Genomic DNA, 26,620 nt, shown 5'->3' with positions numbered 1-26,620 from the left:
CCATCAACTTAGAGGATCTTTCCACAGGCCTTTCCAATCTAGGAGAAACATCAACTCTGAATCTGTTGATGAGGCCACCGTGGACTGGCACACTGAGGTAAAATCTTTATAAGAAAGGGTTAGTGCCAGTCAAAGAGATCAAATACTCCTCCCAGTGGTTTACTGACGGCTTAATAACCAAGAAAAGAGAACTAAGGAAATGCTACAAATCCAGGCTTAACAGTGACAGGTCCAAATGGAAGGAATGCATGAAGAATATAAAAAAAAGCCACCCTAGTCTCTAAAAAGATATACTACACTCAACAGCTGTTAAAGACCCACAATAGATCAAAAAACCTTTTTAAACTAACAACATACGCAGAGAGGCTTGAAAGGCTGGGGCTCTTCACCCTGGACAAACGAACATAAGAAGTTGCCTCTGCTGGGTCAGACCAGAGGTCCATCTCGCCCAGCAGTCCAGACTCAGAGGAGACATGATAGAGACTTACAAGATCATGAGGAGCATAGAGAATGTGGAAAGGGACAGATTCTTCAGCCTATTGGGAACTACAAGAATAAGGAGGCACTCGGATAAACTGAAAGGGGACAGGTTTAGAACCAATGCTAGGAAATTTATCTTCACTCAAAGGGTGGTGGACACCTGGATGCGCTTCCAGAGAATGTGATAGGACAGAGTACATTAAGGGGATTAAAAGAGGGATTGGACAAGTTCCTGAAGGATACGGGGATTAAGGGATATAGATAGAGGTAGAGATAGGACCATGAAAGGGTATGGATAGAAGAAAAATGGGGATTAAAGGGTTTTAGACAAAGGATCACTTACAGGTCATGGACCTGATGGGCCGCCGCGGGAGTGGACAGCTATGCGCGATGGATCCCTGGTCTGACCCAGCAGAGGCAACTTCTTATGTTCTTAAAAAAGATACAGCTTCACAAGGAGACAACCAATGCCTTAAAACCAAACTTGACAGTAAAACGCTCTGACTACAAGGACAAAGTAGACAAAATATGGTCTCACTTAGACTCCACTGCGCTATAGACATCATCTCCACATAACTCTGATAATTAAAACTACAACAGGAAACCTAACTCATTTCAAAACAGTCTCCCATGATGACATACCAAAATACGAGACACTTTTCGGCTCCATCCTAGACCCCTGTCTGCCACGCCTTCTAGTGGCTGTGAAAGATGCCTTTATAGACTCCATCTTTCCCATCATCAACACCTCTCTACAAACAGGCTTAGTGCCCACAAACTAGAAGCGGTCATCATATTAATCTTGAAAATCTCCACACTCAACCCTTATGTGCCTGGCAACTTTAGACCTGTCTCCAAGCTACCCTTCATCTCCAAGATCCTGGAAAAAAACAGTGCTAAACCAATTACACTCCGTCAAGGAACAAGGAGCCCTATCCTTGCAAACATTTGGACCAAGGTAACCCCATTGACATAGTTTATCTGGATTTCCAAAAAGCCTTTGACAAGGTACCCCACGAGCGCCTGCTGAAGAAACTGTGGAACCACGGGGTGGAAGGGGAAGTCCACAGATGGATCCAAAATTGGCTGGCGGATAGGAAGCAGAGGGTAGTAGTAAAAAGACACTACTCTGACTGGAAAGAGGTCACGAGTGGTGTCCCACAGGGGTCAGTGCTGGGACCGCTGCTGTTCAATATATTCATTAACGATCTGGAAACGGGCACAAAGTGCGAAGTTATCAAGTTCGTGGACGATACAAAACTCTCCAACAGGGTCAAAACTGTTGAGGAATGCAAAGAACTGCAGAGCGACCTAAACAAACTGTGCGAGTGGGCAAAAAGATGGCAGATGAGCTTCAATGTGGAGAAATGTAAGGTCTTGCACATCGGGAAAGGGAACCCCATGTACAGCTATACGATGGGAGGAAGGGAGATGGGGAAAGGCACCCTAGAAAAAGACCTGGGGGTATTGGTGGATACAACAATGAAGCCAGCGGCGCAATGTGCAGCGGCCTCAAAGAAAGCGAACAGAATGCTGGGCATTATCAAAAAAGGTATCACTACCAGAACGAAGGAGGTCATCCTGCCATTGTATCGAGCAATGGTGCGACCACATCTGGAATACTGTGTCCAATACTGGTCACCGTACCTTAGGAAAGACATGGCGATACTTGAGAGGGTCCAGAGGAGAGCAACTAGGATGATAAAGGGAATGGAGAACCTTTCATATGCCGAAAGGTTGGACAAACTGGGGCTCTTTACTCTGGAAAAGCGGAGACTGAGAGGAGACATGATACAGACATATAAAATCATGAAAGGCATAGAGAGGGTGGAGAGGGACAGATTCTTCAGACTAGCGGGGACAACAAAAACAAGAGGTCACTCAGAAAAACTGAGAGGGGACAGATTCAAAATGAATGCAAGGAAGTTTTTCTTCACTCAGAGGGTGGTGGACACCTGGAACACGCTTCCAAAGGAGGTAATAGGACAGAGTACAATACTGGGTTTCAAAAAGGGACTGGATGACTTCCTGAAAGCGAAGGGGATTGCAGGGTATAGATAGAAGGTTACTCTACAGGACCAAAGCGAAAAGCATATGTGAGTTTTAGGGTAGGAGCACTATCAGGTCCTGGACCTGAGGGGCCGCCGCGTGAGCGGACTGCCGGGCACGATGGACCTCCGGTCTGACCCGACAGAGGCAAGTCTTATGTTCTTATGTTATATATATCCGACTTCCAGTCGAGATTCAGGAAATTCCACAGCACTGAAACTGTCCTCCTTGACATCATTGTCTGCTGAAAACTCATGGATAAGGGTATTAATGTCCTTCTGGTGTTACTGAATCTGAGCACGACGTTCAACAATCTTCTCCTCATTGTGTGGCTCTCTGAAATTGGAATCCGAGATGTTGCTTTACAATGGTTTACCTCCTTCCTGAATAATAGATACCAAACGTATTGCTCAACAGTATGCTATCAAAACCAAAACCAATCAAATATGGTGTTCTGCAGGGGGGCTCTACTATCCCCCCCCTATTATTCAATCTCTATATTAGACCTGTCCTTGACATAGCCCACAAATACCAAATACAGATTCACTCCTTTGCGGATAACATCCAACTATATCTACTGCTAGGAAAAACTCACAACTCCCAGATCACAAAACTCCTAAACTGACTCTCGGAAATAAAAAAATTGGATGTCCCTCAACAAATTACAACTAAACGCCTCCAAAATGGAACTCTTTTGGATCCGCAAAGAGCGCTGCAATCGTGCCCATTCCTCCCTGTACTGGAACTCAACTACCATAACTGCAAAGGACCAAGTGTGCAGCCTAGGAATACTCCTTGACTCCAACTTATCACATTCCAATCATATCTATCAGGTGGTATCTTCCTCATTCTACTAAACTAAACTAAGCCTTAGGTTTATATACCGCATCTTCTCCACTGAAGTGGAGCTCGACACGGTTTACAGAGTTTAAAAAATATGGGAAGAGAGAAGAGAAAGAGTTTACAAAGCATAAAAAGAGGGGATGTAATCAGGAGAAGAGATTATTATATGCTAGAGAAAAGCCAGGTTTTCAGTTGTTTTCGGAATAGTTGGAGGGAGTCCAGGTTCCGCAGCGGGACAGTGAGGTAGTTCCAGAGGCCGGTGATTTTGGAGAGGAGGGATCTACCCAGTTTACCTGCGTGGAGGATGCCGTGTAGAGAGGGGAAGGATAGTTTATGTTTGTGAGCAGATCTGGTGGTAGTTGGTATCGGGGCGAGGAAGGATAGAGGGATTAGGGGCGGAAGGATGCCGTGAATGATCTTGAAAGCCAGGCAGGAGCATTTGAAATGAATTCTGGAAAGTACTGGGAGCCAGTGAAGATTGGTAAGTAGAGGGGAGACGTGGTCATATTTGCGTTTAGCAAAAATCAGCTTAGCCGCAGTGTTCTGGATAAGCTGGAGTCTGCAAAGACTTTTTTTCGTTAGGCTTAAGTAGATGGCGTTACAATAATCGAGTTTGGATAGGATGATGGATTGTACAAGGACGGTGAAATGCTTTTGGTGAAAATAGGATCTAACTTTCCTCAGCATGTGGAGGTTGAAAAAACAAGATTTTGCCAGGGAATTCAGGTGATCGTTGAGGGAAAGGGAGGAGTCGATAGTGATGCCAAGGACCTTGCTTGAGAACTCAAGGTGTAGAGCAGGGCCTGTGGGTAGGGTGAAGAGGTTGGGCAGGTGAGCTAATTTTGGGCCGAGCCAGAGTAATTTTGTTTTTGATTCATTTAATTTCATCTGTACTGAGAGGGACCAGGCATGAAGTCTCATTATGCTTGTTGTGATGTTCTCTTAGAGGTTTGTAAGGTTTGGATCTGTTTCGAGGAGGATGAGGATATCGTCTGCATATGTGTAAATTGTTTCAAGGGGGGATAGTTTAAGGAGCTTCAGGGAGGTCATATATATGTTGAAGAGAATAGGGGATAGGGGAGAGCCCTGTGGAACACCACAGGATGGTGTCCATGAAGCGGATTTGGAGCCGTTTGTGTTGACAATGTAGGAACGATCGCGAAGGAAGTTTGAGAACCACTTTAGGACAGAAGAGTCTATCCCAATCTCGGAAAGTTGGTAGATTAGTATGTCGTGATGCACGACGTCGAAAGCCGCGGAGAGATCAAACTGTAGGAGAACAGCAAATTTGTTTCAGGCGTGTAGTTGTTGCACCTTTGAGATTAGGGAAACTCTCCACTCCTGTGGAGAAGACGCGGTATATAAACTTAAGGTTTAGTTTAGTTTAGTTTAGTTTAGGAGGAACTCGGTGCTGAAATTAGGCCTAAATCCGTATTGGTAGTGTTGGAGAATGGAGAATCTCTCTAGGTAAGAGGAGAGCTGAGTGGCGACTATGGTCTCTAGAAGTTTTGTTAAAAGAGGGATGTTTGCTATGGGGCGATAGTTCGATGGTGAGGAAGGGTCAAGATCGGGTTTTTTCAGAAGAGGGGATAAGGCAATGTGTCCCATTTCGGTGGAGAACAAGCCCGATAGTAAGACTTTGTTTATGAGGTTAGTAAGGGAAGAGATGGCCTGTGTAGGGATTTTTTCGTAAAGGTAGGATGGGAAGGGATCTAGGATGCACTTGCAGGATTTAAGTTTGAGGCAAAGTTTAGAGATCTGGGTCTCGGATACAAGTTCGAATGTAGTCCATGATCTGTTGGCAGGGATAGCGTCGGAGTCTTTCGGGGGGAGAGAGTTGTAGGAGATAGCTGAGGGAAACAAGCTCTTTATGGTAGTGATCTTCTCGTTGAAAAATTTGGCTAGGTCATTTGGAGATGGGAGGGGGGGAGGGGGCAGAGTCATTTTTAGAAGTAAGGTTCCGCCAGATGTGGAACAGTGTACTGTTTTGGTTTTTTGACCTGGAGATTTTGTCTCCATAGTAATTCTTCCTAGCTTTTTTTAGTACGGAGTTGTAGGATTTGATGTTTTCTCTCCAGGATTGCTTATCTAGGGGGATTTTGATTTTTTTCCATCTCCGTTCCAGGGCCCGACATTACTGTTTTAATTCTCTGTGGTAAGGGAGGTACCAGGGAGCTTTGTGAGAATAGGAGATGGGTTTAGTGGTTAGAGGGGCAAGGGCATGGTACGTGGATTCGGAAAGAGTCACCCAGTTGTGCCAGATTGAGTCAGGGTTCGTGTGAGTGGGAAGGGGAGGGAGTTTGTTGAGAAACTGGGACCAGAATAGTTCATTTGAGATCTTTTTGCAGTAGGTGATGAAGTTTGTGGCACAGGTTGGGGTATCTAGGGCTGACAGGAAGGCAGAAAGAGCCTAGGAGGTGATCCGACCAGGGGACATGTTCCCAACGGGTCATATCTGTGGAAGTTTTATGCTCAGTCAGGTCAAGAAAGCTAATGATGTCAATGGAGTGCCCCTTTTCATGGGTAGAGGTGGGTGGGGAAGCAGTGAAGCCTAAGGAGGTGAGGAAGTCTTTGAACTCAGTTGAGTCATTGTTGGTGTTGTCGTCTAGGTGAAGGTTTATGTCACCTATGATCAGTAGTCTTTGGAATTTTAGATAGGCCTTTGTTATGGTCTCAAGAACAAAGTCAGAGGATTTATTCCAGGGGTTGGGTGGGCGGTAAAGTAGCAGGATGCCTAATGGGTGGGGGCGAAGTTCGTCTTTTATTGAGGCTAGCATGAATTCCAGGGAGGGGTGACTACCCTTTTCTAAGAGCTCAACATTAAAGAATGATTTGTAGAGAAGGGCTAGACCTCCTCCTTTTCGATTTAATCTAGGAGAGAAAAGACCGTGGTAGCCTGGAGGACAAAGTTCATTTTGTGTGAGTAAGTCATCTTTTTTGATCCATGATTCAGTGATGCACAAAAAACCCGGATCAAAATCCTCAAGTAAATCTTTTACTATTTGGGTCTTATTTCTGACGGACCTGGCATTACAATAGAGAGTAGGGACTCGAGTGAGAGAGTCAGAGGTAAGGATGGGCAGGTTTGCTGGGGGAACAGGTTTTAGGGAGGAGAGGTTTGCACCTCGGTGCTTTTTGAAATGATGGGGTCTGGAGGATACTAGCATGGGAATTCTGAGCCCAGGACAGATGTTGTTGGGGAATGTAGCATCGGGTTTGGAAAGAGGTTGGGAAGAGGTTTTTGGGAGTGGGAAGTGTTTGTGAGGGAGCAGAGAAGGAGGATAAGAGGCCAGAGTGAAGGAATTCGGGGCGGAGCAGGGCTCCCACGCTGCCCGAAGTCACCGGGCCGAAGAGAGGAGCAGCCCCGAAGGCAGGGAGCTGCTTCTGAGGAGAGCGATAAGAGTCTCTGGACTTCGGGGGAGGAGTAACGGCTCCCACGCGGCCCGAAGTGGCAGTTGGAGTGAGGAGCAGCACCCGATGGCAGAGGTGCTGCTCTCGAAGAAAACTTGGTCCAGCAGGGGAATTCGGGGGCGGAGCAGGGCTCCCACGCTGCCCGAAGTCACCGGGCCGAAGAGAGGAGCAGCCCCGAAGACAGGGAGCTGATTCTGAGGAGAGCGATGAGAGTCTCTGGGCTTCGGGGGCGGAGCAACGGCTCCCACGCGGCCCGAAGTGGCGGTTGGAGTGAGGAGCAGCACCCAATGGCAGAGGTGCTACTCTCGAAGAAAACTCGGTCCAGCAGGGGAATTCGTGCGGAGCAGGGCTCCCACGCTGCCCGAAGTAACTGGGCCGAAGAGAGGAGCAGTCCCGAAGACAGGGAGCTGCTTCTGAGGAGAGCGATGAGAGTCTCTGGGCTTCGGGGCGGAGCAACGGCTCCCACGCGGCCCGAAGTGGCGGTTGGAGTGAGGAGCAGCACCTGATGGCAGAGGTGCTGCTTTTGAAGAAAACTCGGTCCAGCAGGGGAATTCGGGGGCGGAGCAGGGCTCCCACGCTACCCGAAGTCACCAGGCCGAAGAGAGGAGCAGCCCCGAAGGCAGGGAGCTGCTTCTGAGGAGAACGACGAGAGTCTCTGGGCTTCGGGGCGGAGCAACTCTCCCCAGGAACTCATGCTGGTGGCTGGAGGGGGTCCGGTAAAGGCTGTGCGCCGTTGGCACTTTAGATTTTTTTAATTTGGGTCCCCCGCTGGTCTGGGAGAGGGGCGGAGCAAGGGCTCCCATGCTCAACTCTCCCCAGGAACTCCTGCTGGTGGCTGGAGGGGGTCCGGTAAAGGCTGTGCGCCGTTGGCGCTTTAGATTTTTTAATTCGGGTCCCCCGCTGGTCTGGGAAAGGGGCGGAGCAAGGGCTCCCACGCTCAACTCTCCCCAGGAACTCCTGCTGGTGGCTGGAGGGGGTCCGGTAAAGGCTGTGCACCGTTGGCGCTTTAGATTTTTTAATCCGGGTCTACCGCTGGTCTGGGAGAGGGGCGGAGCAAGGGCTCCCACGCTCAACTCTCCCCAGGAACTCCTGCTGGTGTTTTTAATAATTAAATAATTAAATAGATGAAGAAGCGTTGTTTAAAAGGAGGGAGCTCAACTGTCAGCCAGCCACCATCCAGCCTCCAAGTTCCGGAACTACCTGCGACAACTCCGAAAAATAACAAACTGGTTTTCTGAGTCTGACTTCACCCAACTACTCTATGCCCTTCTCCTCTCACGCTTGGACTACTGTAACTTGCTATTCATCTGACTCATTGCAAGGAATGTACAATGTCTCCAGCGTGTATAAAACCCAGCACTCAGGCTTCTAAACAACCTCCGTGCCCATGACCCTGTCTCCCAGGCTTTATCATCGGCTCACTGGCTGCCTGTAGCCAAACATGTCTTCAAGGGCCTGATGCTAGTGTTCAGATCCTTGCACAGCATGGCACCAGACTACATGATGACCAAGCGTCCTCCATACGTGCTGAACAGGTCCCTCTGCTTCCAGGATGAAATAAGCTTAAAACTAAACTAAATCTTGGGCTTGTATACCGAGTCATCCCTGAGAAACAAAGCTCAACTCGGTTAACAATTGTTGTAGTTACTAGAAAGAATTGACCTCTTGGAAAATTATCTGCTAGAAAACACTGAAAGAAAGGTGTTTTCAGAATTTTTCAAAAAACTTGAAGGGATAGACAGGATCTTATTTGAGGAGGTAGGTTATTCCAAATTGCTGTTAGTAAATAAGGGAAGAAATGAACAATTTTACTGATAAATCTGGCACCTTTTTCAGTAGGGAAAGAAAGTTTAAATACTTGAAGATCTCAAAAAAATTTAAAGCTAGAAGGACCAACAAATCAGAGATACCATGTAAGATTTAAAAAACTATGCAAGCACATTTAAACGAAACTCTCAATCGAAAAAGAAGCCAATGTAAACTTCTTAACACAGGTGATACATGGTCATACTTTGTTTAACCAAAGATCGATCTTGTGGTATTTTGAATTAACTGGAGTCTTTTTTTTTTTTTATTTTTTTTTTCATTTCCTTTGCTCAAACCCACCTAAATGGAGTTACAATAGTCCAGTTGTGTCAAAATGATGAATTGGACCAAAATTGCAAAATGATGTTGATTAAAACAGGTGACGGATACTTTTTAGCGTACGCAGACTGAAGAAACATTTCTTCATCAGACGGTTTACCTGGAAAGAGAGGGAGGAGTCCTAAAAAGATTCCCAGCAATCTAAATGAAGACTCGATTGGAAGAACATCACTGGAATTAATTGTAATTGAACTAGGAAGGTTTGCTTTTCAATTGCAAACTGCCAAATGACTTTCCTACTCCCACATCATGTAGCGAGGTTTTATGGTACACTAATCAGTTACATAAACAAGTTACGTGTCTGTTAGTTTTGTCTAGGGAAAACCATAAACTCTGCCAGGTTCAGCTTTCTTGCCTATTTACACGACACAAGACCCAGGCTAATGAGAAATACTTTTATTATGAAAATAGAAAAATATAATTCACAAGCCAGCTGCAATATCTAAATATTGTTCACAAAATATCTGATTACATAAATGAAACTCAGTACATAATTATCACAATACACTTGTTAGATAACTAAGTAAACTAATTCTTACACACACTAAACAATTCCTTATAATAATAATAATCCCTAATTAGCAGCAAATGATTACAGTTATCACCAAGGTAGCTTTACAAACCTTATCCTATATCACAATCGGATGCACTTATCTAACCCCAGCTGATAAGATAATAAATTCCTTATTCTCACCATTCAGTAAGGCCTCAGCCGAAACTTAGGTGAAATGGAAATCGTTTCTTTTTAGCTTAGTAGATGTAGAAAATCCTTTGGTTACAGGAACAGCTATAATTTATTAGCAGCCAAGTTTCCTTGAAGTGATGGAATTCAGAGCTGTTTAAGGTCCGATTCACTCTCTCTCAGGCAGAGAGTCACACGAGGTAACTGTTCATGTCTTAATTATTAAGAAATAGATGCGTGGAGAATACCTGTGGTAAGATGTGAGCTTCCTCGCATCCCGACACAGACTAATCATAATTAGCACTTTTTCACTTGGACCTCGTCAGATGACTTCCTTGGACCAATCCAGAAACAGATCTTAGATGAATAGCCTTTCTGTGTAAAGTCTCATACAAGCTGGGAGACACAGGCGCCGTTAGACAGATAAGAACAGGATAGGTCCCTCTAAGCTGAGCAGGTGTCCTCCAGCTGCATTGCTACCACTAGGGGGTGGAATATTTTCAGTCGCTAAGGACAGGTATGTTCCCTGGAGTCCTGCAGAACTTGCCTGTCCCTCACAATTGAAAAATGTGACAGTAAAACAGCACCCTCTATTGGTGAGACTGTGGGTGGAGGACTCCTGCTCAGCTTAGAGGGAACAGTGGCAGGAGTATACCTCCCACAAGAATCACACAGTCTAATTATGAAGACTTAGATGAATGTCCTTGACTAGAATACCATTCTGGTACATACCCAGAATGCATCAGGCAGAAACAGCAAAGATGTGTTCTTCTTTCTCTCTTCTTGCAAAGTTCATGCTGGAAAGATTTCTTGCAGACAATAGTTCAGGCTTGATGATGTCAGAGAGGCCTAACCTTCAGGTGCAAATAAGGAAACACCCCTGCAATCATACCAAGCCACTGGAATAAACTGCAACAATCAACAAACTAAAGCTAAATACAACCAAAACTCTATACTTCCACACACCCCAGCAGACGGCACCGACAAGCATCACTCTTCGATCGGGCAACATCTTCACTGTAGATCAGGGGTGTCAAAGTCCCTCCTCGAGGGCCGCAATCCAGTTGGGTTTTTAGAATTTCCCCAATGAAGAAAGAAACAGAAATCAGGGGCTGGCAGCTCATGAGGGGGACGGCAAGAGGAGCAACTTACAAGGAAAAACAACAGGAAAAAGAAAAAAACAGGAATTTAATTGCTTGTACGCAAATGCAAGGAGCCTAAGGACCAAAATGGGAGAACTGGAAGTCAAGGCCAGAAAAGAGGACCTAGACATCATTGGAATCACAGAAACATGGTGGAATGAGGAAAACAAATGGAACATAGTACTGCCAGGGTACAAACTCTTTATACTAGTAGTGTTGTAATTGGAATATCAGTGTTGTCTGCTTCCATCTGCTAGTTAGAAACATAGAAATATGATGACAGATAAAGGCCAAATGGCCCATCTGCAGCATCCACTATTTCCTTCTGGTATAGCAGGGCTCAAGGAAAGGACAATTAGCAGGTAAGAACAAATTTTACCTTAATCACGCATCTGATTAAATAACCACATTTTGTAAAGGTGCAGAAATTGAGTGGAATGACTTGATTGGATATTCACATATCTCCTTTCCTAACTTTGCTTTTGCAGCAACCACTAGTACAGGTGGCATCCTGGTGTATGGGAGAGTATGGTGATTTGCTAGTATCAGGCCAGTGCGAAGAGGAGGAACCAGTCCAGGTATAGTATATTTTGGAAATGTGTTAGTAGCAGCTATATATATGCCTACATTGAAAGGACTGTACTTGTACAATCCCACTCTATTCCTGAACAAGTGGGTTATGCATCCCCTGTCGTGAGACTGCTTGTAGGAAGCTTCATTTGCATAATTTTTTCAGACCCTCCTCTCTTACCTTAAGACTGTCCTCTGATCTCCTGTTGCTTTCCTATAAGCGAGACAGTAGAAACATAGAAACAGACGGCAGATAAGGGCCATGGCCCATCTAGTCTGCCCACCGTAATGACCCTCCCTTACCTTTGCCTTGTGAATAGATCCCATGTGCCGATCCCATTTGGCCTTAAAATCAGGCACGCTGCTGGCCTCAATCACCTGCAGTGGAAGACTATTCCAGCGATCAACCACCCTTTCAGTGAAAAATAATTTCCTGGTGTCACCTCGTAGTTTCCCGCCCCTGATTTTCCACGGATGCCCTCTTGTTGCCGTGGGTCCCTTGAAAAAGAAGATATCTTAGAAACATAGAAAAAAAAAAAATGTGGCCCGTGAGATACTTGAACGTCTCGATCATGTCCCCCCTCTCTCTGCGCTCCTCGAGCGAGTATAGCTGTAGTTTGTCTAATTGTTCTTCGTACGGGAGATCCATCCAGGTGGCCATTCTCTGAACCGACTCCAATCTCAGCACATCCTTGCGATAATGCGGCCTCCAGAATTGCACACAGTATTTCAGGTGGGGCCTCACCATGGATCTATACAAAGGCATAATGACTTACGGCTGACAAAACCCCTGCGTATGAAACCTATGATCTGTCTTGCCTTGGATGAGGCCTGCTCCACCTGACTGGCAGCCTTCATGTCCTCACTGACGATCACCCCCAAGTCTCGTTCTGCTACCGTTCTTGCTAGAATCTCACCATTGAGGGTATAAGTCTTGCATGGATTATGGTTGCCTAGGTGCATAACCTTGCATTTTTTGGCATTAAAGCTAAGTTGCCAGGTCCTAGACCAGCGCTCTAGTAGGAGTAGGTCGTGCATCATGTTGTCGGGCATTGAATCTTCGTCCGTTGTGCATTTGCCCACTACATTACTTAGTTTGGCGTCATCGGCGAATAATGTTATTTTACCTCGAAGGCCTTCTGCCAAGTCTCTTATAAAGATGTTGAATAGGAGCCCTGTGGCACTCCACTGATCACCTCCATCATTTCGGAGGGGGTGCCGTTCACCACTACCCTTTGAAGCCTACCTCCAAGCCAGTTTCCAACCCATTTCGTCAATGTGTCACCTAATCCTATAGAACTCATCTTGCTCAGCAACCTGCGGTGTGGCACGCTATCGAATGCTTTGCTAAAGTCCAGGTACACAATGTCCAGGGACTCTCCAACATCCAGCTTCCCCATCACCCAGTCAAAGAAGCTGATCAGGTTGGATTGGCATGACCTCCCCTTAGTAAATCCATGTTGACGGGGGTCCTGTAGATTCTCCTCATCCAGGATCTTATCCAATTGGTGTTTGATTAGAGTTTCCATTAGTTTGCTCACTATCGATGTTAGACTCACTGGTCTGTAGTTTGCAGTCTCCATCTTTGAGCCTTTCTTGTGGAGTGGAATAACGTTAGCCGTCCTTCAGTCCAACGGGACACTGCCTGTACTAAGGGAGAGGTTGAAGAGCGCTGACAGTGGCTCCGCCAAGACATCACTCAGCTCCCTAAGCACCCAGGGGTGTAGATTGTCAGGCCCCATTGCCTTGTTAATCTTGAGCTTTGACAGTTCACCGTAAACACTGTTGGGCGTAAACTCGAAGTTGCTAAATGGGTCAACTGAGTCAGCCCTTGTCTGTAGCTGAAGGCCAAGCCCTGGCGCTTCACGGGTGAAGACTCAGCAGAAGTATTCATTTAATAGCTGGGCTTTTTCGGAATCCTTTTCCACATAGTCTCCGTCTGGTTTCCTAAGACGTACAATCCCGCCAGAGTTTTTACTTCTGTCACTGATATACCTGAAGAAGGATTTCTCTCTCTTCTGGATATTCCTTGCCAGAGACTCCTCCATGTGAAATTTAGCCTCTCTGACTGCTGTTTTGACAGCTTTTGACCTGGTCAGGTAGTCTGCTCTAGTGTCTTGTTTCCCCGATTGTTTGTAAGAGATGAATGCTTTTTTCTTCTCCTTGATGAGGTCTGAGATCTCCGCAGTGAACCACTGCGGCTTATTGTTCCTTCGCCGTTTACTTACTAATTTAACATAGCGGTTTGTCGCTTCCTGTATGGTGGCTTTCAAAGTCGACCACATTTCTTCCACGCTATCGGTTTCTGCTTGGCTTTGTAGCGCCTGGTGAACAAAGGAACCCATGTCTTGGAAGTTTGTGACCCTGAATTTGAGCCAGTCTTTTCTGCTCATTTTTTCTTATTTTCCGTTTTTCACACAATTTTGCATCTTCATGCTGCACAGGTTCCCCGTGGGGACAGCTCTGGTTGCGGGAGATTGCAGATTTACGGGTTAAGTCTGCTTTTAGGGAGTTGGCTGCTTTGCAGTGCACCTCCTGGAAAGCCTGCACCTTCAGATCAGGGGCTTAGGGACCATTCCCTTGGGAGCTGGCTCGCCTCAGATTCACCCGCTAGTTGCTGCATTTGGGGGGATTCTGTGCTTTTCCCAGGTTATTTTCCTTTGAAAATTAGTCCCAAGGTGGCCATCTTGAATTTTCCTAATTTCAATTCTAAGTTATTTTTTGCCTCTACAAGCTTCATTTTTGTAAGAAAACGACTCGGATGGACTCCTTAGGGCAGGATGCTTTGGATTCATACCCTATTTGCAGTGGATGGCTGTCCAGCAAGCAGCCGTGTTCCACTTTTTATTGTGCGACGCAGGAGAGGGACAAGATTTCTTTGGCTCTGGTTCCCTCAACCTCTTTAGGGGTCCTGCCGCCCATTCCAGACCTGGCCAGTCCAAAAAGTCGAAATTGTCCCCTGGGGACAGTGTGTTTTACGGCCCTGGTGAAGTGCAGCCGCAATTCATTTTCAAAGGTGAAAAAATCCTCCAAAAGCACCAAAAAGAGTTCCCAGGAGGCAGCTTCTGCTCCAGACAAGGGTTTTTCCCCGGAATTTATTAACATGCTCTTCCAGGCTTATCTAGCCAAAAAAGAGGCATCAAATGTGCCTCCTTTAGCATCCATGCTGGCGTCGGGGTCCTCTCTTCAGAGGCTATGGGACCTTAGTCCAGAATTCCCAAGTTGGCCAATGAAGCGGATGATCAGGACAACCTAACAATTGCCATTGTTTACACAGGCAGGCATCACTACTGTGGCATATGTAGCGGTACTTGCAGATCTCCAAGATCCTGATCTGGGTGAAGACCCCACAGTGCGGAGATTCTTTAAGCCCTCAGCTTTGGTCATTCTAATCTCCAGGATTTGAAATTGGAGGTTGGGCAGTCAGCAGCAACAGAATGTTCCCTTATGAGCAGCACAAAGCCGCAGTCTTCGTCCTTTCCTGATTATCAGGACATAGCAAAAATGCTCATGGCTCACTGGGAGGTGCTGGAGGGTCATCTGAGAGTTGTTATAGCCATGACTAAACTCTACCCAATGGTAGACGCCTTTAATCAGTGTTTTGTGTCCCTGAAAGTAGATTCCTTAATAGCACAGGTTACTAACATAGTAACATAGTAGATGACGGCAGATAAAGACCCGAATGGTCCATCCAGTCTGCCCAACCTGATTCAATTAAATTTTTTTTTTTTTTTTTTTAATTTTTTCTTCTTAGCTATTTCTGAGCAAGAATCCAAAGCTTTACCCGGTACTGTGCTTGGGTTCCAACTGCCGAAATCTCTGTTAAGACTTACTCAAGCCCATCTACACCCTCCCAGCCATTGAAGCCCTCCCCTGCCCATCCTTCACCAAACGGCCATACACAGACACAGACCGTGCAAGTCTGCCCAGTAACTGGCCTAGTTCAATATTTAATATTATTTTCTGATTCTAAATCTTCTGTGTTCATCCCACGCTTCTTTGAACTCAGTCACAGTTTTACTCTCCACCACCTCTTCGGATTCCTGGATCATAGAGAGGCGCTGCAGGGACTACAGGGACCAGACGGACTCTATTTGACCAGCAGAGGTAAGAACATCTTCGGACACAGACTAGCCCGTCTGCTTCGCAGGGCTTTAAACTAGGTAAGTTGGGGGAGGGGACCTACTCATATACTGGTGTGGAAAGGAACTATCCTGATGGGACGAGTCGACACTCTGTTTCCGAGGTAAGGACCCAATTTGCAAACAGTTCTCTAGGAGCCACACAGACTCAGTCAGGAATAGCCTTACAGGGACTCAGCAAACACAAACACAAAGTGTGGAGGGCCATGTATATTAATGCACACAGTTTTAGGCAATAAAATTCTAGAACTGGAAACTGAAATAAGGGATGCCAACCTGGACGTGGTGGCAATATCCGAGACCTGGTTCACGGACGCACATGGGTGGGATATAGCTATACCGGGGTACAATCTACTTCGTCAGGACAGAGAGGGCAGGTTAGGTGGAGGGGTAGCACTATACATTAAAGAGGACATCAAAACCACCAGGATCACTGATGTCAAGTATACCGGGGAGTCCCTCTGGGTAAACCTGGCAAGAGGTGGCAAAAAATGCCTGTATCTTGGAGTGGTATACAAACCTCCAAGACAACCGGAAGACATGGACGCAGAATTAATTGAAGACATAGAGAATATAACTCTATGGGGCGACACTGTACTGCTAGGAGACTTCAATATGCCTGATGCAGACTGGAACACATTTTCAGCAACAACCAGCAGCAGCAGCAGGAGGCTTTTGACCTCCATAAAAGGAGTACATCTCAGACAGATGGTAACGGAGCCCACTAGGGCCCAGGCCATCCTAGACCTGATACTCACCAACGGGGAAAGCGTCTCAGAGGTCTCGGTAGGAGATACGCTAGCCTCCAGCGACCATAACATGATATGGTTCAACCTTGGGAAAGGATCCCCTAAATCAATTACAAAAACAAAGGTGCTCAAATTCCGGGGCACCGACTTCGCACGCATGAGAGATTTCGTTCATCAGACGCAGCAGGACCAAGCAGAGACCGGCAATGTGGAAACTATGTGGTCGTACCTGAAATCATCCATACACGAAGCAACTAATCGCTACATAAAATCAGTAGATAAAAGACAAAGAAACAACAAACCCCAATGGTTCACTGAAGAGATCTTGCACTTCATTAAGGGGAAGAAAAAAGCATTTCTTTCCTACAAACGTACGCAGAGAAGAGAAACTAAAGTAGAATATAAGACCAGATCTGCAGCGGTCAAAACAGCAGTTAGGGAGGCCAAACTTCGAGTGGAAGAAACTCTGGCAAAAAACATTAAAAAAGGGGACAAATCCTTCTTTAGGTATATCAGTGATAGGAAAAGGAACACAGACGGTATAGTACGCCTTAGACAATCGGACGGAAACTACGCGATGGCGGATTCAGAAAAAGCAGAACTACTAAATGAATATTTCTGCTCAGTCTTCACCTGCGAAGCACTAGGACACGGACCACAGTTGATGATAAAACAAAACGTGGATGACCCGTTTCAGAATTTTGAGTTCACACCTGGGGACATCTACAACGAACTGGCAAGGCTAAAGGTAAACAAGGCCATGGGACCGGACAATTTACACCCAAGAGTGCTCAGAGAATTGAGAGATGTTCTGGCGGAACCGTTGGCAGTGCTCTTCAATCTCTCACTAAGTATGGGGAAAGTTCCGTTGGACTGGAAAACAGCCAACGTCGTTCATCTACATAAAAAGGTTTGCAAGGCTGAGGCTGCGAACTATAGACCGGTAAGCCTCACCTCAATAGCGTGCAAACTCATGGAAACACTAATTATATATAAATTAGATACGATCCTGAACGAGGGAAATCTCCGGGATCCCAGCCAACATGGATTCACCAAGGGTAGGTCATGCCAGTCCAATCTAATCAGCTTCTTTGACTGGGTAACAAGAAGACTGGACTCAGGAGAGTCCTTGGACGTCGTGTACCTGGACTTCAGCAAAGCGTTTGACAGCGTCCCCGTAGGCTGCTGAACAAGATGAAATCGATGGGATTAGGAGAGACTCTAACTGCATGGGTTAAAGATTGGCTTAGTGGCAGACTTCAGAGGGTGGTGGTTAACGGTACCCTCTCTAAAATGTCGGAGGTGACTAGCGGAGTGCCACAGGGTTCAGTCCTGGGCCCACTCCTCTTCAACATATTCATTGGGGATCTGACTCAAGGGCTTCAAGGCAAGGTAACCTTATTCGCTGATGACGCCAAACTATGCAATATACTAAACGGCTATAATCTACAGGATGCTATGGAGCAAGACCTGCGTACTTTAGAAAGTTGGTCCTTGATCTGGCAGCTGGGCTTCAACGCCAAGAAATGTAAGGTCATGCATCTCGGCAACGGAAATCCTTGCAGAACCTACACCCTGAATGGAGAAACTTTAACCAGGACTACGGCAGAACGAGACTTAGGAGTAATCATCAGTGCTGACATGAAAGCAGCCACTCAAGTGGAGAAGGCTTCATCTAAAGCACGGCAGATGATAGGTTGTATCAAGAGAAGCTTCGTTAACAGGAAACCTGAAGTCATGATGCCATTGTACAGAGCCATGGTGAGATCTCATCTGGAATACTGTGTGCAATTCTGGAGGCCACATTACCGTAAGGATGTGCTCAGAATTGAATCGGTTCAGCGGATGGCCACAAGGATGGTCTCGGGGCTAAAGGGTCTCCCGTACGAAGAAAGACTGAGCAAATTGCAGATCTACACTCTCGAAGAGCGTAGGGAGAGGGGAGACATGATTAAGACATTTAAGTACATCACGGGACGGGTCGAGGTGGAAGATGATATCTTTCTTCTCAAGGGACCCTCGACCACAAGAGGACATCCGCTCAAACTCAAGGGAGGGAAGTTTCGTGGAGACGCCAGGAAGTACTTCTTCACAGAGAGAGTGATTGAGCATTGGAACAAGCTTCCAGTGCAGGTGGTCGAGGCATGCAGCATCCCAGACTTCAAGAACAAATGGGATACCTATGTGGGATCCCTACGAGGTCATGCCAAGGGATAGGGTCACTAGGACTTGAATGAGCGGGTCAGTAGAGTGACAGTATAATTACAATTTTACTTTAGGGGGTCAGTAGACTTAAGAGGGTGGGTAAATAGTGTGGGCAGACTTGATGGGCTATAGCCCTTATCTACTGTCATCTTTCTATGTTTCACCTCTCTCGGGAGCGTATTCCAGGCATCCACTACCCTCTCCGTAAAGTAGAATTTCCTAACATTGCCCCTGAATCTACCACCCCTCAACCTCAAATTATGTCCTCTGGTTTTACCATTTTCCTTTCTCTGGAAAAGATTTTGTTCTACGTTAATACCCTTCAAGTATTTGAACGTCTGAATCATATCTCCCCTGTCTCTCCTTTCCTCTAGGGTATACATATTCAGGGCTTCCAGTCTCTCCTCATACGTCTTCTGGCGCAAGCCTCCTATCCTAAGTGCACTTCTCTCCCTAGTGATGGAGCGGTTGTGCTGAAGGATACCCAGGATCTTAAGATTGATTTTGTCCTCAAAGGGCTCTTTGACTCTGCGGCTTCCAGGCTGAAAGCGGCCGCTGCCGCTTTCTTTGTGGCCAGAGCTTGCCACTCAAAGCTTTGACATGATCTGGACACTATAGTGCTCCAAGGTCTCCCCTTTATAATTTCAGGCATGGATTATGTGGTGGATGCCTTGTATGATCTCTCTTCAAAGTAGTAAGTAAGCTCTCAGCATACTCTGTTTCAGCATGTAAGATGTTGTAGCTTTAGCAGTGGTCCGGTGACTCATCCTCTAAAGCGAGACTGACTGAGTTACCCTATAAAGGGCAATTGCTGTAAAGTCTGGATGACCTTATGGCTAGTGTGCAAGACCGTAAACCCAAGTCCTTACCTGACAGCAGGCCCTGATCCTCTTGAGGTCCAGGACATTCTAGCTTTTGTCCCTCCAGACGTTCTCCTGTCAGTCATCCAAAACAGCGGTTTGGTGGATCCTGGCGTCTGCAGTCTACGGGAAGCTGCCCTGCATCTACCTCTAAGAAGCAGTTCTGACACCAGACCCTCGGCTGCTCCTCTACAGATTGGGGGGACGGCTTTCAGCCTTCCTGGAAGAATGGATGGCTGTCACTTCCAGTCACTGGGTCCTGGACATTCTATGGGATGGCTACAAACTCAAGTTTTATTGGCTTCTTTCAGAGCTCTTTCTGGATTCCCTGACAGGAAGACCGGACAAGGTGGTCCGGGTAGAGGCTATGATCCAAAGTTTGCTGGACATTGTGGCCATAGAACCCATCCCAGAGCAAGACTCAGGCTCCGCCAGATACTCAGTATACTTCATCATGCCAAAGAGAGGCTCCAAAGACCAGAGGCCAATGCTGGACTTCAAAGCGGTCAGTGCAGCCCTCAAGGTCCCCTGCTTCAGGTGTTTGCTGTTTGCTATGCTGTTTCAATTGCTATAAAATTTTTATGTTATATGCAGATTAGACTTATCGGAGAGTTTCCCTATACCCCTCCCTTTTGTCTATGTCCTCTATAGATGACACTGTCTGCTTTTGCACAAACTGAAGACCAGAGGGTAGGGTCTGAAAAATTATGTAAATGAAGCTGCATGCAGTTTCACAATATGGAATGCATAACCTGCTTATCCAGGAATAGAGTGTGGATTTACAAGAAAAAAAATTAGTAAAGGTAAGAACCTAATCTTTCATTTGAGCTATATGGTTTTTCACCCTCCTCATACAGGGCGTTAGAAACTATTGATTCTCTTTATGCTCAGGTGACAGAGGATGAAGTCCTTGATATATTGGAGAGTGTTCTGATATCAAATATGTCAGGATCAGTGACCCGAGGCTATGCCCTCACTGCCATCATGAAGAGTTCAACTAGATTTACCAGCACTGTCAAGTACGTACTAAAAGGTGTGCATGTGTAAATGAGGTTTTGAATGTGTATACACAGTAGAGAATGACATGGGGAAAAACTGTGTCCTCATCTCCGCCCCGTCACCACAGGTTCGGTCCCTGCCCCGTCCACACAAAGTCCATCTAATCCCATCCACACAAGCCTCAAATAGTTTTAAACTGAACTTACTTTATTATTTGTTTAATATTTATTTTTATTAGTTTTCAAATGTAGATTCAAACATTGCAACAATATAACATTATAATAAATATATTATAACTATTCAATTATTTTATACACATTGTATCACAAGGTCACAAACAGCTCTTGAAACTTCTGAAATCAAGACACAGTAGTAGCATGATATGTTGCTCTATGTTCTGCTACTGCTGTGTCTTGATTTCAGAAGTTTCAAGAACTGTCTTTGACCTTGTGGTCTAAGTCGTCTATGCTTCCATGCTGTGAATGCTCCCTATACGAATTGTGACCCCTGATGCAGCCAATTTTTTTGCCAAAACATAGCTGTGTCGAGTCCTGTTTTGACACCACTAGATGATGGATTGAATAAAATTCACCTTGAGTTCCACAATTTTGCATCCATTGCCTTACTTCTTTGTATTCCTTGTGGCTTCTTAATGTGGGGCAGATTTATCCAAAAGAGGTGTTATCTTAACAATTTTCAAACTAAGAACCTCCACCTCATCCTCGCAGAAATCTGACAGATCTCATCTGGATTCTGAAGAGGTCTCATCTTCAAGAGATCCTTTTTGAACCTCTTTCCAAACTATTTAATATGCTTTTGGTAGAAGGAGTCCATGCAGACCGCTGTGATTCCCAAAGAAGGAAAGTATAAATATGTAAGTCTTAGTCTATATCTCTTTAGAAAAGTAACAGTAAATGGCAGATAAAGACCTTTGTGGTCTATATAGTCTGTCCAACAATCACATTCATTCTTAAGGCAATGTTGAACCAACAAACCACTATTTTTTAATTTTAGTTGATAATTTCCAGTATAATATGTCTCTTCCCCCCCCCCCCCCACGATAGGTAATACCTGTTCTCTAGACCAGTGGTTCCCAACCCTGTCCTGAAGGACCACCAGGCCAATCGGGTTTTCAGGATAGCTCTAATGAATATGCATGGAGCAGATTTGCATGCTGTCACTTCCATTATATGCAAATCTCTCTCATGCATATTTATTAGGGCTAGTCTGAAAGCCTGGTGGTCCTTTAGAACAGGGTTGGGAACCACTGCTCTAGACGATTTGAATGTGGTATAAAATAGAAACATAGAAACAAGCAGCAGAAAAGGGCTATAGCCCACCAAGTCTGCCCATTCCAAGTATCCCCTCCCCTGAATTTACTCCCTTAAAGATCCCACGTGAGTATCCCATTTTCTCTTAAAATCCGTCACGCTGCTGGCCTTTATCACCTGGAGTGGGAGTCTGTTCCAATGATCCACTACTCTTTCGGTGAAGAAGTACTTCCTGGAGTCGCCATGAAACTTCCCTCCCCTGATTTTCAGCGGATGCCCTCTGGTGGTCGAGGGTCCCATGAGCCAGAAGATATCATCTTCTGACTCGATGCGTCCCGTGATGTACTTATATGTTTCAATCATATCTCCCCGTTCTCTTCTTTCCTCAAGTGAGTACAGCCGCAATTTTTTTAATCTTTCTTCATACGTGAGATCCTTGAGCCCCAAGACCATCCTGGTGGCCGTTCACTGAACCGACTTGATCCTCAGCACGTCCTTTCGGTAGTGTGGTCTCCAAAACTGAACACAGTACTCCAAGTGAGGCCTCACCATGGCTCTGTACAACGGCATCATAACTTCAGGTCTCCTGCTGACGAAACCTCTGCGGATACACCCCATCATTTGTCTTGCCCTGGAGGAAGCCTTCTCCACTTGATTGGCAACCTTCATGTCCTCACTAATGATCACTCCTAGGTCGCGTTCCGCCATGGTCCTAACCAAGGTCTCACCATTTAGTACATAAGTTCTACGCGGGTTTCTCTTACCCAGGTGCATTATCTTGCATTTTTTAGCATTGAAGCCTAGCTGCCAAGAAGTTGACCATTGTTCCAGCAACAGTAGGTCGTGTGTCATATTATCAGGTAATAAGCTTTTGCCTACTATGTTGCAAAGTTTGGCGTCGTTCGCGAACAGTGATACCCTTCCTCTAAGTCCTTGCGTCATATCTCTTATGAATAAGTTAAATAGAATCGGGCCCAGGACCGAGCCCTGCGGCACTCCACTGATCACGTCCGATGCTTCGGATGGCCACCACCTTCTGAAGTCTACCGCTCAGCCAATTCCCAACCCATGTAGTTAAAGTGTCTTCTAATCCTATCGATTTCAGCTTGTTCAGTAATCTTCGATGAGGGACACTATCAAATGCTTTACTGAAGTCCAAATATACCATGTCCAGTGACTCTCCGGCGTCCAGTTGTCTAGTAACCCAGTCAAAACAGCTAATCAGATTAGATTGGCAGGATCTACCCTGGGTGAACCCGTGTTGGTGTGGATCACGCAGTTTTTCTTCGTCTAGGATTGTGTCAAGATTCTGTTTGATCAGTGTTTCCATGAGTTTACACACTATAGACGTCAGACTCACTGGTCTGTAGTTTGCTGTCTCTGTCCTGCAGCCCTTTTTGTGGAGTGGGATTACGTTGGCGGTTTTCCAGTCCAAGGGGACCCTTCCTGTGCTTAGGGAAAGATTGAAAAGAACAGATAATGGTTCTGCCAGGACTTCCCTTAACTCCCTGAGCATTCTGGGGTGTAGGTTATCCGGTCCCATGGCTTTGTTTACTTTGAGTCTTGATAGTTTGTCATAGACGCTACTGGGTGTAAATTCGAAATCTTGAAACGGGTCTTTCTGGTTATCTCCCATCTGCAGCTGTGGACCAGCTCCCGGCGCTTCGCGGGTGAACACAGAACAGAAGTATTTGTTTAGTAGTTCTGCCTTCTCAGAATCTGATTCCGCAAAGTTACCGTCCGATTGCTTCAGGCGTACTATCCCATCTTTGTTTCTTTTCCTGTCACTAATATAGCTGAAGAAAGATTTATCCCCTTTCTTAATTTTCCGTGCTAGCTCTTCCTCCATTCGGAGTTTGGCTTCTCTGACTGCTGTTTTGACAGCTTTAAATCTGTCTAGATAGTCCTCTTTCGCCCCCTCTCTGCCTAAATGTTTGTAGGTGATAAATGCGTCTTTTTTCTGTTTAACTAGGTCTGAAATTTCTTTACTGAACCATTGGGGTCTTTTGTTTCTCCTGCGTTTACTTACTGTCTTTATGTATCGGTCTGTTGCTTCGTGTAGGATGGACTTCAGAGATGACCACATATCCTCCACATTGTCAGATATTGCTTGTTTATGTAGCTCCTGATGGACAAAATCTCCCATGTGGTTGAAGTCTGTGCCTCTAAAGTTGAGAACCCTTGTTGCTGTGTTTGTCTTAGGGAAACCTTTCTTGAGGTTGAGCCATACCATATTATGGTCGCTGGAGGCCAGTGTGTCTCCTACTGAGACTTTCGTGACGCTATCTCCGTTGGTGAGAACTAGGTCTAGAAACATAGAAATGTTCCTGATTCACCTTGCTGCATATGGGACGGAGATTGTAGCAGTCATCAGCTACACTGCCCCACTGCTGGAGTTGCCATCAAAGCTAACTAGCTGCTCCTGAACAGTCTTCTCATATATGAAACACAGACCGTAGAAGTCCTTTTAGCATCGTCTTCACTTCCACGTTGCTGAGGCTTCCATCCAAGCACCATTCCTGCACATCATAAATGAAGTTATAGGTTTTGTGTCGATACTGTCCTTTTTCTATTTAGGGATCCTTTGTGTCTATCTCATGCATTTTTTAACTATGTCACTGTTTTTGCCTCCTCCACCTCTACAGGAAGGGCATTCCAGTCATCCACCACCCTTTCTATGAAGAAGTATTTTCTGAAAAAAACTCCTCTAAGTCTACCACCCCATAACCTCATATTATGTCCTCTAGTTTTACCACTTCTCCATCTCTAGAATAGATTTGTTTGTAGATTAATACCATTCAAGTATTTAAACATCTGTATCATATCTCCTCCTATCCCTTATTTTCTCTAGGGTATACATATTCAGTTACTTGAGCCTTTTCTCATATGTCTCTTGGAACAATCCAGATACCATTTTCATTGCCTTCCTCTGGACTGCTTCAAGTCTTCTCACATCCTTAGCAATATACAGCCTCCAGAACTGGGGGAGAATGTGGTGCGGTGGTTAAAGCTACAGCCTCAAACCCACGCTGCTTCTTGTGACCCTGGACAAGTTATTTATCCCTCCATTGCCCCAGATATATTAGATATATTGTGATTCTGCCAGAACAGACAGGGAAAAATGCTTGAGTACCTGAATAAATTCAAGTAAACCATTCTGAGCTCCCCTAAGTGAACAGAATAAAAAATTGAATAAATAAATAAACTGAACACAATGTTCCTAGTGGGACCTTACCAATGACTTGTACAGAGGCACTAACACCTGACTTTTGTGCTGATGATTCCTCTCTCTCTGCCACTGGCAAGTGGACCCTAATGAAATGGTCCTCTTTTGCCTTTATTTTTGCATGGCACCTAAATTAGGTATAATCCTGGAATTCCTGTGAAAAACAAGAACTTATAAAATCTCCCTCTGCAGATGATGTAATGATGATTATTACAAAAATGCAATTGTTCGTGCTAGTTGTGATTAGAGAGATCTATTCTCAAAGCATAAAACTTTTCTAGCAGACTCCCATTGTTCTGAGAATAGATCTCTTTTGGGTTCAAGTTGGGACTTTGTGTGAAGAGAAAAAGAGACACAGATTAATATGTGGGTTAGACCAGTATTTCTCAACTTCTTCAAGCCAAGTACCCCCTAAGTCTAACAAACATCAACCGACTACCCCCACCCAAGCTCCGCCCCAGACCCCGCCCCCATAATAATAGTACTAATTTGTAATGCAATTTCTTCCATCTATTTTTCATATACACACAATATAATCTTATTAATATATAATGGTAACCACAAAATTAAAAAAACACAAAGCACACAGTACACAGAGGCTATTATAGGGGAAAACACCCTCCAAGGATTCAAGACAAAGTTAGACAAGTTCCTGCTGAACAAGAACGTGCGCTGGTAGGGCTAGTCTCAGTTAGGGTACTGGTCTTAGACCAGAGGGCTGCTGCGTGAGCGGACTGCTGGGCATGATGAACCACTGGTCTGACCCAGCAGTGGCAATTCTTATGTTATAACTAGTCTTTAAGCCCGTTACATTAACGGGTGCTAGAATAGATGTCTGTCTGTCTCTCTGGCCCCCTGTCTGTCATTCTTTCTTTCTTTCTTTCTCTCTCCTTGGCTAGTGTTTGGGGGGGGGTTCTTTCTCTCTCTCTCTCTCTCTCTCCTTAGATGCTGGCTGGCTGGCTGGCTTTCTTCTGTCTGTCTCCTTGGCCCCCTGTCTGTTTGTCATTCTTTCTTTCTCTCTCTCTCCTTGGCCGCTGGCTGTCTGTCTTTTTTTCTTTGTCTCTCTCTCCTTGCATGATGGCTGTCTGTGTTTATTCTATCTGCCTCTCTGGCCCCCTGTCTGTTTGTCTTTCGTTATGTCTGTCTCTCTCCCTGGCCCCCTGTCTTTCTTTCTGTATGTCTCTCTGTCTTTCTCCCTGGCCCTGCTGCCTACCTGTATTTATCTGTTGTCTCTCTGGCCCCCTGTCTGTTTGTCTTTCTTTATGTCTGTCTCTCTCTCCCTGGCCCCCTGCCTACCTGTATTTATCTGTTGTGCCATGCCTGACTGTCTCTCCGTGGCCCCCTTCTGTCTCCCCACCCCCTCCCCAGAGCAAATTGTTGTTTGGGTTTTAGAATCTGGGGCTCCTAGGTCATGTATTCCTCCCTCCCGCCCAGGTGTTCTTGCGTAGGTTTTGTTTTGGTTTTTTTTTTAACACATGTTGAATCCTGCGACGGGTAAAAATACCTCGGCCGCTCAAGAGATGTAAAAAGCACGCACCTGTTGTCACCGCTCAGTCCCTTCTCTCCTCCCCGCACTGTTGCTCTGTTGTCCGCAAATCCGGCGAGTTGGCGAGAGCCAGGGACCAGCTCGAGTGCTGAGTTAATAAGAGAAGGCTCAGCTGGAAATGGAAAAACGGCACTACTATTTGAAGTTCTCCAACGCAGGTGCGGCTCATTAGAGGAGCCGCCGCAGCAGCTTTAAACTTTTAAAATAAACTTCGGCTGGTAGTGCCGTTTTTCGTTGAAGGAGGTCTGCGCGAGCAGGGAGGCGGTGTGGAGCCGTTTATTTTTAATTTGAAGGCGGCGC

General features: G+C 45.6%; 1 protein-coding gene across 6 annotated transcripts in view; it reads left to right on the top strand.

The window, feature by feature from the left end:
* AP1G1 (adaptor related protein complex 1 subunit gamma 1) overlaps positions 1-26,620 on the top strand; it is a 584,387-nt gene that overhangs the window by 489,951 nt on the left and 67,816 nt on the right. For all 6 annotated transcript variants that reach the window (XM_033942090.1, XM_033942089.1, XM_033942091.1 and 3 more), the window contains 2 exons: positions 11,241-11,330; positions 20,170-20,297. In XM_033942090.1, coding sequence (XP_033797981.1) covers positions 11,241-11,330; positions 20,170-20,297 — 218 coding nt within the window. The remainder of the gene's footprint in view (positions 1-11,240; positions 11,331-20,169; positions 20,298-26,620) is intronic.

This window comes from Geotrypetes seraphini, chromosome 4 (assembly GCF_902459505.1).
Source record: "Geotrypetes seraphini chromosome 4, aGeoSer1.1, whole genome shotgun sequence".
NCBI classification, from domain to species: domain Eukaryota; kingdom Metazoa; phylum Chordata; class Amphibia; order Gymnophiona; family Dermophiidae; genus Geotrypetes; species Geotrypetes seraphini.
Note: the sequence above shows the minus strand (reverse complement) of the source record. Positions and strands in the feature narration are given on the sequence as shown.